Raw genomic sequence first — 14316 nt, forward strand, 5'->3', positions numbered from 1 at the left:
TGGCTAAGACCGTAAGCAGTCCAGGGACAAATAAATCCCTTTGTCCTGTTGTATCCAAGTGCCTGCAAACCACACCGTCAACTCCCTCCTCGTCAATTTTCTCCTTAGTCAGGATCGGAAGTAGTCCTGCAGGCCATGTCAGTGGCATGACTGACTCTCCTATCCGGATTTCCTCCGGAGGATCCTGCATTGCTACGCCTACTGCTGCCGCTGTTGCTGTTACTGCTGGGAATCATTCATCGTCCCAGAGAGGAAGTAGGAACACCACTACTTTTACTAAACAATTGACCCTCCAACAGTCCTAAGCGAGGAGGATGAAGTACGACAGCAGTCATCCTGAAGCAAAACGTATAACTGAGGCCTTGACTGCTATGTTGGTGTTAGATGTGCATCTGGTATCTGCCATTAGTGCAGTGGGATTTAGACAATTGATGGACGTAGTGTGTCCCCGGTTCCAAATCCCATCTAGATTCCACTTCATACCGAGACTGTACAGAAGCTTCAGAAAAAGTGTCCTCAGTGTCCTGAAAAATGCAGTTGTACCCAATGTCCACTTAACCATCGACATGTGGACAAGTGGAACAGGGCAGACTAAGGACTATATGACTGTGACAGCCCACTGGGTAGATGTATCACCTTACACAGCAACAACAGCAGCGTCACCAGTAGCAGCATCTCAGAAACGCCAGCTCGTTCCAAGGCAGGCTACGCTGTGTATCACTGGTTTCAGTAAGAGGCACACCGCCGACAACCTCTTAGAGAAACTGAGGGAAATCATCACCCAGTGGCTTACCCCACTTAGACTCTCCTGGGGATTTGTGATATCTGACAATGCCCACAATATTGTGTGGGAATTACATCTGGGCAAATTCCAGCACGTCCCATGTTTTGCTCACACAATAATTTTGGTGGAGCAGAATTTTCTGAAAAGCGACAGGGGCGTGCAGGAGACGCTTTGGGTGGCCCGAAAAACTTCTGTCCACTTTTGCCATTCAGCGACTGCATGCCAAAGACTCGAGCACCAGCAAACACTCTTGAACCTGCCCCGCCATCACCTGAAGCAAGAGGTTGTGATGCGGTGGAACTCAACCCTCTATATGCTTCAGAGGATGGAGGATCAGCAAAAGGCCATTAAAGCCTATACATCCACCTATGACATAGGCAAAGGAGGGGGTATGCACCTGACTCAAGCACAATGGAGAATGATTGCCGTGTTGTGCAAGGTTCTCCAGCCCTTCGAACTTGCCACACGTCAAGTCAGTTCAGACACTGCCAGCTTGAGTCAGGTCATTCCCCTCATCAAGCTTTTGCTGTAGCAGCTGGAGAAAGTGAAGGAGGAGCTAAGACGGAGTGATTCTGCTCGGCATCTGGGACTTGTGGATGAAGCCCTTCATTCGCTTTGCCAGGATTCCAGGGTGGTCAATCTGTTGAAATCAGACCACTACATTTTGGCCACCGTGCTGGATCCTAGGTTTAAAGCTTATGTGGTGTCTCTCTTTCCAGCTAACAGAGGGAGACATACACTTCATTGGACTGAATAGAGTTTTACCATTCGCTTGGCACTGGGTCTCATCATTTTTACACACTGGGAGTATATGATGCATCTTCATATTTAAATTGCTGTTAAGGAATCTGGCTACATTTATTTGTTGAGAAACATCCATCTAATCGTTCCAGTAAAATCTTTATAAGAACTACTTGGCTTTTAAAAGCCTTCTAGGAATTTCTCCCTATCAAGGGACAGAAAATAAGCTTATACTACTGAGTGTTCTAACCAGTTCCATATCATCAAGAGTTTGTTCAGACCAGTTCCATTTTTGTGTTTACCCCTGATGAAGTCCTGTAGGTGGACGAAACGCATAGGGTCATCGCTTTGAAAAACCTGCACTTACCACATAAGAAGTCCACCTAAGAGCTCACACCTGTAAAGGTGTAGGTGGCAGATAACAACATCTATCCTTCTGTACTGGGGCAGGTTTACTAAAAGTTGTTTTATGCGATTTACGTATTTATTTGTATTGTAAATTGTTTATATTTTTACCTCTGTTGATATACCAAGAATAAAATATTCAGGTATAAGAATTATGGGCTACCATAGGGCTTTTATTTTATGAACAATATCCAAAACATAAACTTATGGTGATTTGAAGACTAACTAGAGGGTTGTGTTTGACCAACAGCTAATATTGCAATAAATCCCCCCAAGTGGTGGAAATTTCTTCTGTTCAATTAATACTCAAAGTTGTAGCGCACAAAAGGTACCCCTTCTCTTCCATTTATATATATATATATATTCTGGATGTTTTTGTATATATATATATATATATATATATTAAATAGCCTCCAGCCGAATGCCAGGTGCTCCATGTAGGACAGTTATGTCTAGCCTTTTGCCTTCTGTGAAGTGTTCTGTGCACCCTCCCCAGATGGTCATGGAGCAATGTGGGCCAGGAAACACATATAAGTTAATGCTTCCTATATGATCGGACATTGGAGGGCAAGGAGGAGTAATGGACTACATTTTAAAGTCCGAATCAATCTTTGACCTTTCTGTTATTTGACCAGGTACTCACACAGCTGTCATTATGAATTGGCCTCACTGCTCATTAAGCAGTGGTCATGGTATTCTCAGCATACTTATGATTGTCTTCTGCAGCTGTGTACAGGGTAATCTTAATGTATGGACACACTGGGCAGCTGTCCAGGGCTCCTTGATTATAGAGGCCTTCAAACGGGCTGGCTGGGCCGGGACATCTGGCTGAGAGACAGGCAGAGAAAGATGCTTTCCAACTCTCGGATTGTTAATTACACATAATCAGAGTGACCAGGCAGCATTCTCTACCCGCTTCCCAGCATGCAGCCACAGAGCCAGATTAAGAGGGAGGGGGCAAATTTCCTTGTGCCCCCTACTCTCAGGGACCCCCCATACTTTATTCACAACTTAACTGCGAGCTGGAGAAGAGAAGAAAAGAAGGATATGATGTTTGAGCAGAGTTCAGGGTTACAAGGCATTGTGCCAGCAGCAGCATGAGAGAGAGGAGTGGGAGGAGCTGCTGAAGACAGTTACCAGAGTGATAAAGACTATCCAGCAACCAGCCTATAAGGCAAGACTCAGGGAGGGGACACTGCTTATATGTATGTATGTATGTATGTATGTATGTATGTGTATACTGTATGTATGTGTATAAGTGTGAGACTATGGGACTGTATGTATGTATGTATGTATGTATGTATGTGTATAAGTGTGTGACTATGTATTGTGGCAGTATCACCAGAATGAATGAATCTCAAGTGCTTCATATAGAAAGCAAGAAGTACCACAAATTGAGGAAAAAAGTTAGGAGGAAAATAAATTCTGGAATCTGGAGGATGAAACCCCCAGAGGTCGTAAGAGTTTGTATGACCGTGAATGCAGTGGATTTCCCTCATGAGGAGAGTGAAGAGGGACATCGTCATGAGAATGCCTCGTCCTATGTCGCTGAACCCAGTGGTTTCAAGCTGGGGAAGGGGATATGTGGCAGTATCACCAGAGATGGCACTGGTGAGCAGCAGATTCTGAGTGGGGCAGGAGAGATCCGCCCACACAGAGAAGAAAAGGATTCTGGAAAGAGGTGTAAGGGCTGCCAAGTGAACTCAGTCCAGGGAGGACTGAGGCAGACCAGTCAGACAGAGCTCACTGTGCTAGCAAGCCAGTAAGGGCTGGGAGGCCTGAGCCTAGACCTGTGAGACACAGGGAAGGCTATCCAACTATGGGTCTGAGCTATGGTACCTGCAAGGAAGCAGGCCAGACTGTGAGAGGCGACAGCCAACAAGCTAAGGAAGCTATACCAGGCCTGCATGTGGCAGGAAGGACCACCAATCTCAGAGACTGTGAGAGACTTTCATGCAGAGTAGCTGCTTCTGTAGGGAGGGTTCAAGAAGTGAGCTAGTACCCTAAACAAGGGCTAGGTTTGTTATTATTTTTCTGTTTCCTGATTTCACATGTTGGAAGTAAAGCACCACTTATGTTTATTTAACTGGAATGCTACATGTGGACAATTCTGCACCTACTCACTGCACCACTGACCCCAGTCTACCGAGCTAATTAACCCCAAGTATCACAGTATGTGTGTGTGACTGTATGCAAGTGTGTGACTATGAATGTGTATATATTTGTAACCATAAAGATGTGTGTATATAGGTCTGTGACTGTATGTATGTGTATGTTTGTATATGTGTATGACTGTATGATTGTATGTATGTGTAAAAATGTGTGACAGTATGTATGTATGTACAGTATATGTATGTGACTGTATGTATGTGTGCACGTGACTATATGCTATGTATGTGTGTATGTATGTGACTGTATGTGTGGGCTGCTATTATCATTTATATGTTGAAATGTTTTTGTTTTTCAAGTCTTAAAAGTTCAAAAATTTCTGTTGAGTAATCCTGGGTTTACATCATGTTTTTTATGTTTAAACATTGATTTTGTTGAGAGTACCAATAAATCTAAAGGTTTAATTTTTTTGACCATTTACATTTTTATTCCCATGAATGGGTCGATAGGGGTTGTTTTGCCCAGGGCCTAAAATGCTGTTAAGATGGCCCTGGCTGTATGATAATATTTTATTATAGGGAAACATGAGACAGTTAATAAGTGGCTGCAGGATTATATCAGAAAAACTGCACAGTTATGGTCCGGCTCATTCTGCCAGCTAGTGCTGTGAACACTCATTTGGATGGCTGAACAGTCATAGATGGCTTCAGACTGGAAATTGGAAAATGGTGTTTCTTAGTGGGGCTTCTGGAATGGTGGGGTATGCTGCAGGAGCAGAAGTGACTCATTTGACATTGAGGGAGGATTAATAAATATTTTTTTTCTTTCTTTGTATTTGAAAATACAACACAGGCAAAGTAGAGAACATTATGATACGTGTCGCATCATAATGGTTCCTCACATCATAGCGGTAGGCAGCGGTTCAGGAGTAGTGTGAATTAGTTGACAAGGCGTATAAAATAATATACTGCAGACTAAGCACAATAGGAGGCTGAGAGTCATTACCTCCAGTAAGTGGGAGCTATAGAAATCTTTTTCTTTATCAGTAGCTGCTTAAAAGGAAAATGTTGCCTTTTTTCAGTAGCAATTATTTGACTGTAAGTAAATATAGAGGTGAAATTACTAAACAGTATGAAGACAAAACAAAAGACTTGCTGCAAAAACTAGGTAGATATCTGTGGTTTCCAATAGACATGCCGTTTTCCTATTTGCTGGGCTGTCAGAATGTGTAAAAAATAAAGGGTGAGATTTATCAAATATTCTAAAGAGGAAAAGTGGAGACGTTACCCATAGCAACCAATCTAGCTATCATTTATCATGTACATTCAGGGGCGTCTTAAGAGAGGAGGGGACCCGTGTGCACTGATGCGGCTGGCCAGCCACCGGAGTATTAGTTGACTCAGAATGCCGGAAACATGGCCATGGCGGCCATTATCCGGCGTTCTGTTTATGCGCAGTAGACTCTGAGCATTAGAGTGTGCCCGGAGTCTACTGCGCATGCGCAGAACACTGGAAAAATGGCCGCAGCGGCCATTTTTCGGTGTTCTGAGCAGCGCTGACACCCGACGCGGGACCACGGACAGGTAAGTTTAAACTAATATGGGTGTGCGGTGTGGGGCCCCCTGGAGCCGGGGGCCCATGAGCCCCACACACACTGCACCCATTATAGATACGCCACTGTGTACATTCTATAAAATGATAGCTAGAAACTACCTGTAGAAATCTCTGAAATGATAGTTAGCTGATTGGTTGCTATGGTCAACTTCTCCACATTATCTCTCTCAAAGGTTGGATACATCCCCCTCCCCAATGTTTTAAAGTATAGTAAAAATAATTATAGAAAAAGCAGCAATACAGTACTTTACTTGTAATATATCCTTTATTTGATTTCTAAATTTTTAAACGTACATGACAACCGTGCTTTTGCTACAGATAGACACCATTAAAAGACATTTAAAATGTATCTTATATTACATTTGGTCCATATAACAGGTTGCAAGATACTAAATATAAAGGATATTATTGTATTCTTTAATTAACAAGCTCTGTATATAGTTTGACTATGTATATGTTACATTACATATATATTTTATATATATAGAGATTACTTTATTTGAGTCTTGACAATAATATCTTATTGCAGGTAAGCTTATTTTGATGATATATTTTTCTCAGGGAAAATACTACAAAAAAGATACAGTTATTCACAATTTAAACACAGTAGTTTCTACGTCACTATTTTGCTAAAGTAGATAACATATTTTGTATACAAGATTGCTACAAAGCGTATCTGTCAATTTTATTTTATGTAATTGTTGTATACAATCAAACATTTAAATACTGCAGTTATTTTTCTGAACAACATTGGACTGGAGTACATATATTAAACAGCAATCAGCCTCCATTATGTTGTCGGCTCTGATACTGAATTCAATTCACAAAGAATGTCAGGTGACATATTGTATACAAAATAAAGTTACGAGACATTTCGCCTGGTTCAGCTACAGACATACATTATTATCCAGAATATGGTACATTTGAGACAATTCAGGAGCTACGAAACAATACTGTTGTACAAATTCAGATAAAATATTTGTATATATTTTCTACAATAAATGTGCTTGACATTCTGCGAATATTAATTTATTGCAATAATATTTATATATATACTGTATATATATATATATATATATATATATATATATATTTATATTTATATTTATTTTTTTATCATGTTTTTCACTCTTTGGACGAAAATGACAAACCAAACTAACATTTACGAGAAACATATTATCACATAATAGCTCTACTTAAGTATGTGTTATATAACATTTTAAAAAGCTAACACTTCACTATCAAGTAGGTTAGTGTTGCTTTCTTACAAGTCATCTATCACCTATTTAGGCATTTTATATGTGCCTATAATTTCCAAACAAGAAATTCCAAATTCTGTAACAACACATCTCTTTTCTTTTTTACTTACATGACAAAAATTCAGAAAACTTTGACCATTTACACGGTGATGTAAATCCAACCAGGGGTGTGGTGTTATGTGGCATAAGGGTGTGTCAGTGTCATTTATCACTAATAATTTTTGACATTTTCTTTATCCCATCATCATACATATCAGCTGCTCTTGGTATCTGACTTATGCAAAATAGTTTATTTAAATGCCTTTATCACAGAAAAAATGGTCAAGTGTCTCGTGATTTAAAAGGGCTTAACATGATATAACTGAATATTTGACACAGTGTGCAGTAGATTGTGCAATTGTGAAACTAAATTTATTGAAGGAAAAGCAAAGCTGGTGTTTATTTTTTCTATAAAAGATACAAGTATCATTTGGTCCCTCAGAATTTATCTTTTATTTTTTAAATAAGTTGTGCTTAAGTATTTGCATTAAGAAAAAAAATACCATAATCCTCATTAATAGTAATTTTGAGAAGTTTAAAATGTAAAGGTTCCTAAAATTATTGCAAAATGCATTTTTTAGACTTTTATTTACTCTAAATCCTATTTGTAAAAATGCTGAGTAAAAAGAAAAAAAAAAGATAACATTTTTATGGATTTATTCAAAGTCTTGGGAGCTGCCTTTATGAAATATTTCCGTACAGAATTAAAAATCAGTCACACAAAACCTCATATCCTCATAGCCAAATATAGGTTTAAAAATGGTGTTTTCATTTACAAATTCAACTCTCGCAGGAAAGATAAAAACATTAACAGTCTAAATTGCCTGAACACACAAACCATTCATGTTATTCCACAAAACAGTAAGAAAATAACCTAGTTGATTTCCTTGTGCTCTACTGGTGATGGTCCCCTTTTTTGCCACTGGAGGTAGGTAAATTCTTTATTCCAGATGTAAATATGTGGTTATGACAACCATTTTGTATTTAAAAAATCATCACAACTGCATTCCCTTAATGCAGTATCTTATATATAGGCTTCTTTGTTTGCTGAGTTACTCTTTGACAACTGTTCGGGTCCGTTTTCTGAGTGAACAACATCATCACTTGGCTGGATCATGACTTGCAGGCGCTGGGGGGATAGATGCATTAATACATTATTACTTCTTATTAAAAATTGTATCATGCAGTTAAAAAAAATGCATGTGAATTTGCAATGTTTGTTTTACAAATCATTACCCAAACTTTCCCACCTGGGCCATGGTACGTTTTCCTCTTGTTTACTTCTAAAGGCCCCCATACATCAGAGATTGATTGCAGCAATCGTGCAATTTGCAATCGATTGTGTATAAAAATCTTTCCCTTTTTCAATCGATTGTGGCATCTCTGCAATCCGCAATCGATTGAAAAAGGGAAAGATTTGTATACACAATTGATTGCAAATTGCACGATTGCTGCAATCAATCTCTGATGTATGGGGGCCTTAAGATAATCACTTTCTTTTTTAATTTTTGTGTTTTGAGTTTATTTTTGTGTTTTTAATAGAGCTCTAAAGGTGCGCATATTTGCACTGCTAATTAGTTTGATTTAGAGTTAACAGGTTTGAAATTCCATTATATTCTGTTCAGTATGAGCCCCAAATGATTGCCAATCCAAAATAATTTCTGATTGGGATCTTTAAGATGTAATGCAGGGAAAATCCAGTTGGACATTGACCACATCTGAGCGTGTATGCAGCTGTTGTGATTATTATTATACTTTATATGTAAAGTGCCAACATGTTACATAGCACTGTACTGTACATTGAAGAGGTAATGATACAAATAAATAACAATGACATGAAACCGAAGTAAACATGGCCCTACCAAAGTGAGCTTACAATCTAAGTCATTGCCAAAATGTGCTAAAGAGCAAATCACATTTGATACATGATATGCGATCCATTCCACGATATTTAGTTCCGACGCAGATCGGAACGATATATTGTGCGGATTGCATAGTGTGTATGCCCGATCGCATGTGCCCGCGGGTCATTCATTGCATCATCCCATCTGCTGTGCAGCACAGCAGATGGGACAATGCAATGAACAAAGCCATGCTGCTAATTGCAGCATGGAACGACACATTGTCCTCTGCATTGTGTAGTGTGTGTAGAAGGCGTGATGTATTGTGCTATCACATCGTGCCGTCGCTGGTATATACCTTGTGTAGTGTGTACCCAGCATTAAGCCAAATCTGACAAAGATCTGAATGCACATGTATGGGGACTTTTCCAAACATCTTTACAGACTAGATATTTATGCCCACCTTCCACATTTTTTAAAGAATCAGTAAATGTAAAAGGCAAGTACACATTTTTGTAAGGGCTCCCATAATAACATCTTTCTCGCTCAAAATGCGCATCTTATTCACATAAATAAAACAACTGGAAGCGACAAAAATACTTTGCTTGATAACACTGATCAATGTGATATTGGTACATCTGTGTATGAATCTGTATGAAGTGCTACGTTGCAGCGGCCGCAGTTTTTCTGTAACGCCAAGTTCTGTTATGCCTGATTTGTGGCTTTGTACTTGTGTACAGTGAAACGAATTCCTGTTTGGTTAAAGTCGCAGCCCAGCGTTTGTAGTACAGTTTCAGTGGTGTTTTGCTGTGTCTGCAATGCGAATAAGACACAAAATTTAAAGGAATAGACGGTATGTTACTCCCCTCAGAATGTCTCAGTCTTACCAGATGTCTTGCGCTGTATGGCATACAGACACTAGGGGTATGAGGAAACTTTGGTATTGTTTGGGAGCATATAAAAAATGCAAGTAATTTAGCATCTGGAAAAGACCATGGCCCTCATTCAGAGGCGATCGCGAGAAGCGATCACTCTCTCTTAATGAGGGCGGCCGCTTCTTTTTTTTAGTGCGGTCTCCTGGTCACTAGCTAAGCTGTGGGTTACCATCGCGACCATCGGGGCTTGCGACGAGACCCTAAGGTTGGGTCTCGGCAACTGCAAACCCCAGGGAGCTTCCTGCTCTGATCGAGCAGGAAGCTCCCCACTGACATCACTGCTGATGTCAATGCGGCCACCCACAAAACGGCAAGCATTCCATCAGGAACGCCTCCGTTTGTGTAGCCACCCCCCCACCCTGCCTACAAAACGGGCCGAGCTGTCGATCAACATCGACAGCCGCCCCTTTTGTAGTGAGCTCCAGAACGAGAGGGTTTCTCTCTCGCTCTGGGGATTGCGCATGCACAGTGCATCCGCTGCGCGTGTGCAGGGCCTTAACATCGACCCGGTTGCGAGCGCTCAGCGCTTGCATCCGGGTCTGAATGAGGTCCCATGTTTCACTGCAAGGGGTGCAAATACATTTATTTATTTTGCATGCAGGGTAAATACTGGCTGCTTTTGCATGTAGCTCACAACTACTGGAGTTTTATTTTTACTCCCAAATCTAAATCTCTCTGCCTACCTGCTTTGCTCCCAACATAGAATCATCCTCAATGTTTATTTCAGATAATACAGCATATATTTGCATTGAATAAAATGTGCCACATTTTGCCATATTAACTCAGCCCAGTCAACATAGTGTGTATGTGAATTTGGTGTCTTGAAGTGGACTTGGCTTGCCATGTCCACTTCAAGACACCAAATGCCATCTTCGTTGTCCCATTTTGCCCACATAAATGTACTTCAACTGTATTAATTTTGTTTTAACCGATCTACTCATCACCTGGAGATTTCAGCCAACACATTGGTCCAAATGTAATAGGGTGAGAGTTTAGGAAATGTGACAGTTTAGCAGTACACTCTCACACTTTTTAAACTCGGCCAATGTAATAGAGTCTAAGAGCACGCAAACTCGCATGTCTTTAGACTAAAAAAACTCACGATTTAAACTCTCATCCAGATGTTTTCCCATTTTGAAGATAAAACACGACTAATTTCAGAGTTTATTGCTAATCTCTCACACTTTCTAGACTCTCACCCAATTACATTTGGCCCATATCGTCTAAGTAGTCTGGGTGCCATGAAATATCCTAGAACATGCCACTAGCAATTGCAGCTGGGTAATCTGTGGTATGAAGTCTGAAAGGTAAATGGTTTTGCAACAAGGACAGCCACAAGTTAGTAATAGACTTTACTGAGAGGAACCCACAGTTTATGGGCCCCAGGGCAGTCTTGCTAGGTAGTTGCTGGCAGACAGAAGACGAGTCAGATACAAGCTGAGCTGCTGGCTGGCAATTGAAGAATGAAATTGGAATTCTCATCCAATGTCAGGGGCAGTCATCACAGATCCATAAGTATGTAACTAAGGCAAAGGTCGGATCACAAGCAAACATGAAGAAAACATAATAGGGGCCGTGGGGATTTTGGAGCTCAGAATGCCGGAGCCGGAATCCCAACACCTGTCAGGACCTCAGCACCAGGATCCTGACCGCCGACATCTCAACGGTAAGTAGCGAGGTTAGGGGGAGAGTTAGAGGTTAGGGTTAGGCGCTAGGGAGAGGGTTAGGCACTAAGGGGGAGGGTCGGGCACTAAGGGGAGAGGGTTAGGTTTAGGGTGCGGGGAGGGTAGGTTAGGTTTAGGCACCAGGAAGGGAGGGTTAGGGGTAGGAAGAGGGGGAGAGTTAGGAAACCGACAGCATCCCGTACCAAACCCAAACATATAAGGTCAGTACAACAAAAAATCTGTCAGGGAATGAAGAAGCTCAAGTAACTGTTGGTACAAAATCTGTCTCTCAGGCAATTTTTAAAAATGACAGTAGATTCAATAGGGGCCCATTGGACATCATGAACATGTGCCTGAATGGGTGAACACACAGGTGTGACTATTCATATAATAGTTTAGTATCTTCAGGCTTGTGCACATATAAAGCAGTGTTCACAATTAGACACATGCAAACAACAAAATGAGCAGGTGCAAAGTGTCTGACATTGTAGGACCATAAGGATAGGTATTTTCCAGTACCTCCACCTCTTTGATCAGCAGGTGCAATTTGTTACTGCAGACTTATGGCCTACAATTGAACTTCTTGACAAAATGAGAAGCATGAACTTCAGGTGGTCTCACTCCAGTTTCACAACACAAAAAATGGAGCCCAGAATATGACATACTTCAAACACTTTATGCATGTCAACAAACAAAGATTTCCCACATAAAGTAAAATGTTTGTTGACAAGAAGTTTCAGTAGGAAAATAGAAGACATGGGTATCATTTGCTTAATAATTTAATAAGGACCAATTAAATCAAATTTTATAGGAGGTACTTTAACAAATAAATAAATAAAGAAACAAACTTTACTTTCAGCTTTTAGCGGAAGAACATTATTTATTTTAATTTAATACCACTTGAATCTGCTTTGCCTTTGTCCTCATGGAGTTCAGACAGGTTGTTCCAATATTGTTCCACACTTTGATTCACTTCTTCGGTCTGGACATTGAATTGAATTAAGGGTGGCATGTCAAAGTTCAAAGGTAAATTTAATTTGACTACTGATTTCTTGCAAAATACCCTCTAAAACTTGGCCACAAATTGAACTCAAGGTAAACAAATTTATTCCAAAAACTATGCAAATTAAATGTTTCCTTGTAGAAAATCATGGAGTATAATAGTTATGGTCTCCCTTATTTTATGCTGACACAGAAATGATCTGAGTTACATCCATTTGGAGGCCTGGTCACTGGTAACTTCCTGGTCACTTGTAAAATGTCCAAAGTTTTCTTTACCTTGTGTGACAAAAATCACTGGAATGGTTGTCCAGAGGAGATATATATGCCCCAGGTTTTTAACTTCTGTCTCTTAGTCAGAAGCTGATGGCAATACAACAATATCTGTTGTATGAAATGTCCAAAAAAGGAGAAGATATTGTGGAACAATTGATTGTTCCTAAGGCATATAGAATAATGGTGTTAGACCTGACTCATGGTCACATAATTGCAGGACATCTAGGGTTAAAAGAAACCTCTGAGATAATTTTGTAGTGTTTTTTTCTAGCCAGGGGTCACAATAGTCAGATAGATGTATCTGACTATTGTGCATCCTGCTATGCTCCCAGGCCACAATATAGAAGACCGCTTCTCCCATTACCCATTATTGAGGTTCCATTTGAGATAATAGCTATATATTTGGTTGGACAACAGAGCTGAATGCTGTGAAGCAAATGCTGAAGCAGGTTTACTGGAACACACTGAGGCAGAATGCTGTGAAGCAAATACTTAAGAGGTGTGCTGGAACACACTGAGGCAGACTGCTGAGAAACAAATTTGAAGCAGGTATGCTGGAATATAGTGATGCAGAATGCTGTGAAGCAAATCTGGAACAGGTGCTGAACGAGGAGCCAGGATACTGATCCTCTGAAAGAAATATTGCACTGGCAGTGCAATTCCTGGTTTAAATAAGGTTCCTGGTTTAAATAAGGTGCTCCACAGTATGTGCCAATAGGCTGGGTGGAATGTATGACTGAAGTTGCTGGAAGCTGACAGATAGAGCGGGTCATGTGATCCCGTCCAAGATAGTGGTGTCTATGGTTCAGAATGGTGGGATCCGCCGGTAGGAGAACACCATCCCCAATAACAGACAAGTGCCTAAACACTGCTGCAAGCAGCCAGCGGGGACATGGAGATCCACAAAGTGAAAGCACCAGCCTCAGTAATGGGATCCCGGACTCCGATGTGTTTCATTCTCACTCCTCAATGGGTGCCTGATATACATGCCACCTGTGATGACCACATCTTCTTAAAATACTGGAGGACTACAAATGTACTGTAGTTAGTTTGTATGTGTATACATTTTTTAGTATGCACAACTACATTTTGTCATCTTGGTGTTGGGATAAAAGCAAGTTTATAGTATTTAAATGTATATAGAGAGTTAACCTTCAATGACTTTACTGGAACAAAAAGGATTAACTAATCTTGCTCCACCTTCATCCTTTTCTAACATAAAGAGAAGGCAATCTGGTGAGCAGCCTCTGTGGCAATATTTGTTGCCTGGTTTGCAACTATGGTTTGATGTTTGTTTTTCTTTTTAGATAACGGCCCAAACTATAAATTTTTTGGAAAAAAAAATGTAAGACACATTTTATTGGATTTTATCATTTATATAATAGGAAGGGTTATAGGAAGGACTCTTGAAAATACTTATTCTATTCTAACACCTCTTTCTGGTATGACACAATATGGGCATATACAGTAGAAGCAGATTGCACTCAGGGCCTGATTCTGTAAGGATCGTAATTGCAAAGCTGCATGCAGGCATATACTGTAGTGTGTAGTGCATGCAGGCAATTGTGATCCTTGCAGATATGGTAATGCAGCAGGAGGCATCATGCCCCCTGTGCATTACTTAACCAAGCTGCGTTGTCCAACGCAGTA

The 14316-nt window shown here is 40.5% G+C and overlaps 1 protein-coding gene across 1 annotated transcript in view; it reads right to left on the minus strand.

Annotated features, from left to right (window-relative positions):
- Nucleotides 1-5899: 5899 nt before the first annotated feature.
- Nucleotides 5900-14316, minus strand: part of SLC6A1 (solute carrier family 6 member 1) — a 202994-nt gene continuing 194577 nt past the window's right edge. Inside the window, exon 15 of the mRNA XM_088472723.1 lies at nucleotides 5900-8080. Within this exon, the coding sequence (XP_088328849.1) occupies nucleotides 7976-8080 (105 nt within the window). The 3' untranslated portion in view covers nucleotides 5900-7975. The remainder of the gene's footprint in view (nucleotides 8081-14316) is intronic.

The sequence above is a fragment of the Taudactylus pleione genome, unplaced genomic scaffold (assembly GCF_031769625.1).
Source record: "Taudactylus pleione unplaced genomic scaffold, aTauple2 ptg000128l, whole genome shotgun sequence".
Taxonomy (NCBI): Eukaryota; Metazoa; Chordata; class Amphibia; order Anura; family Myobatrachidae; genus Taudactylus; species Taudactylus pleione.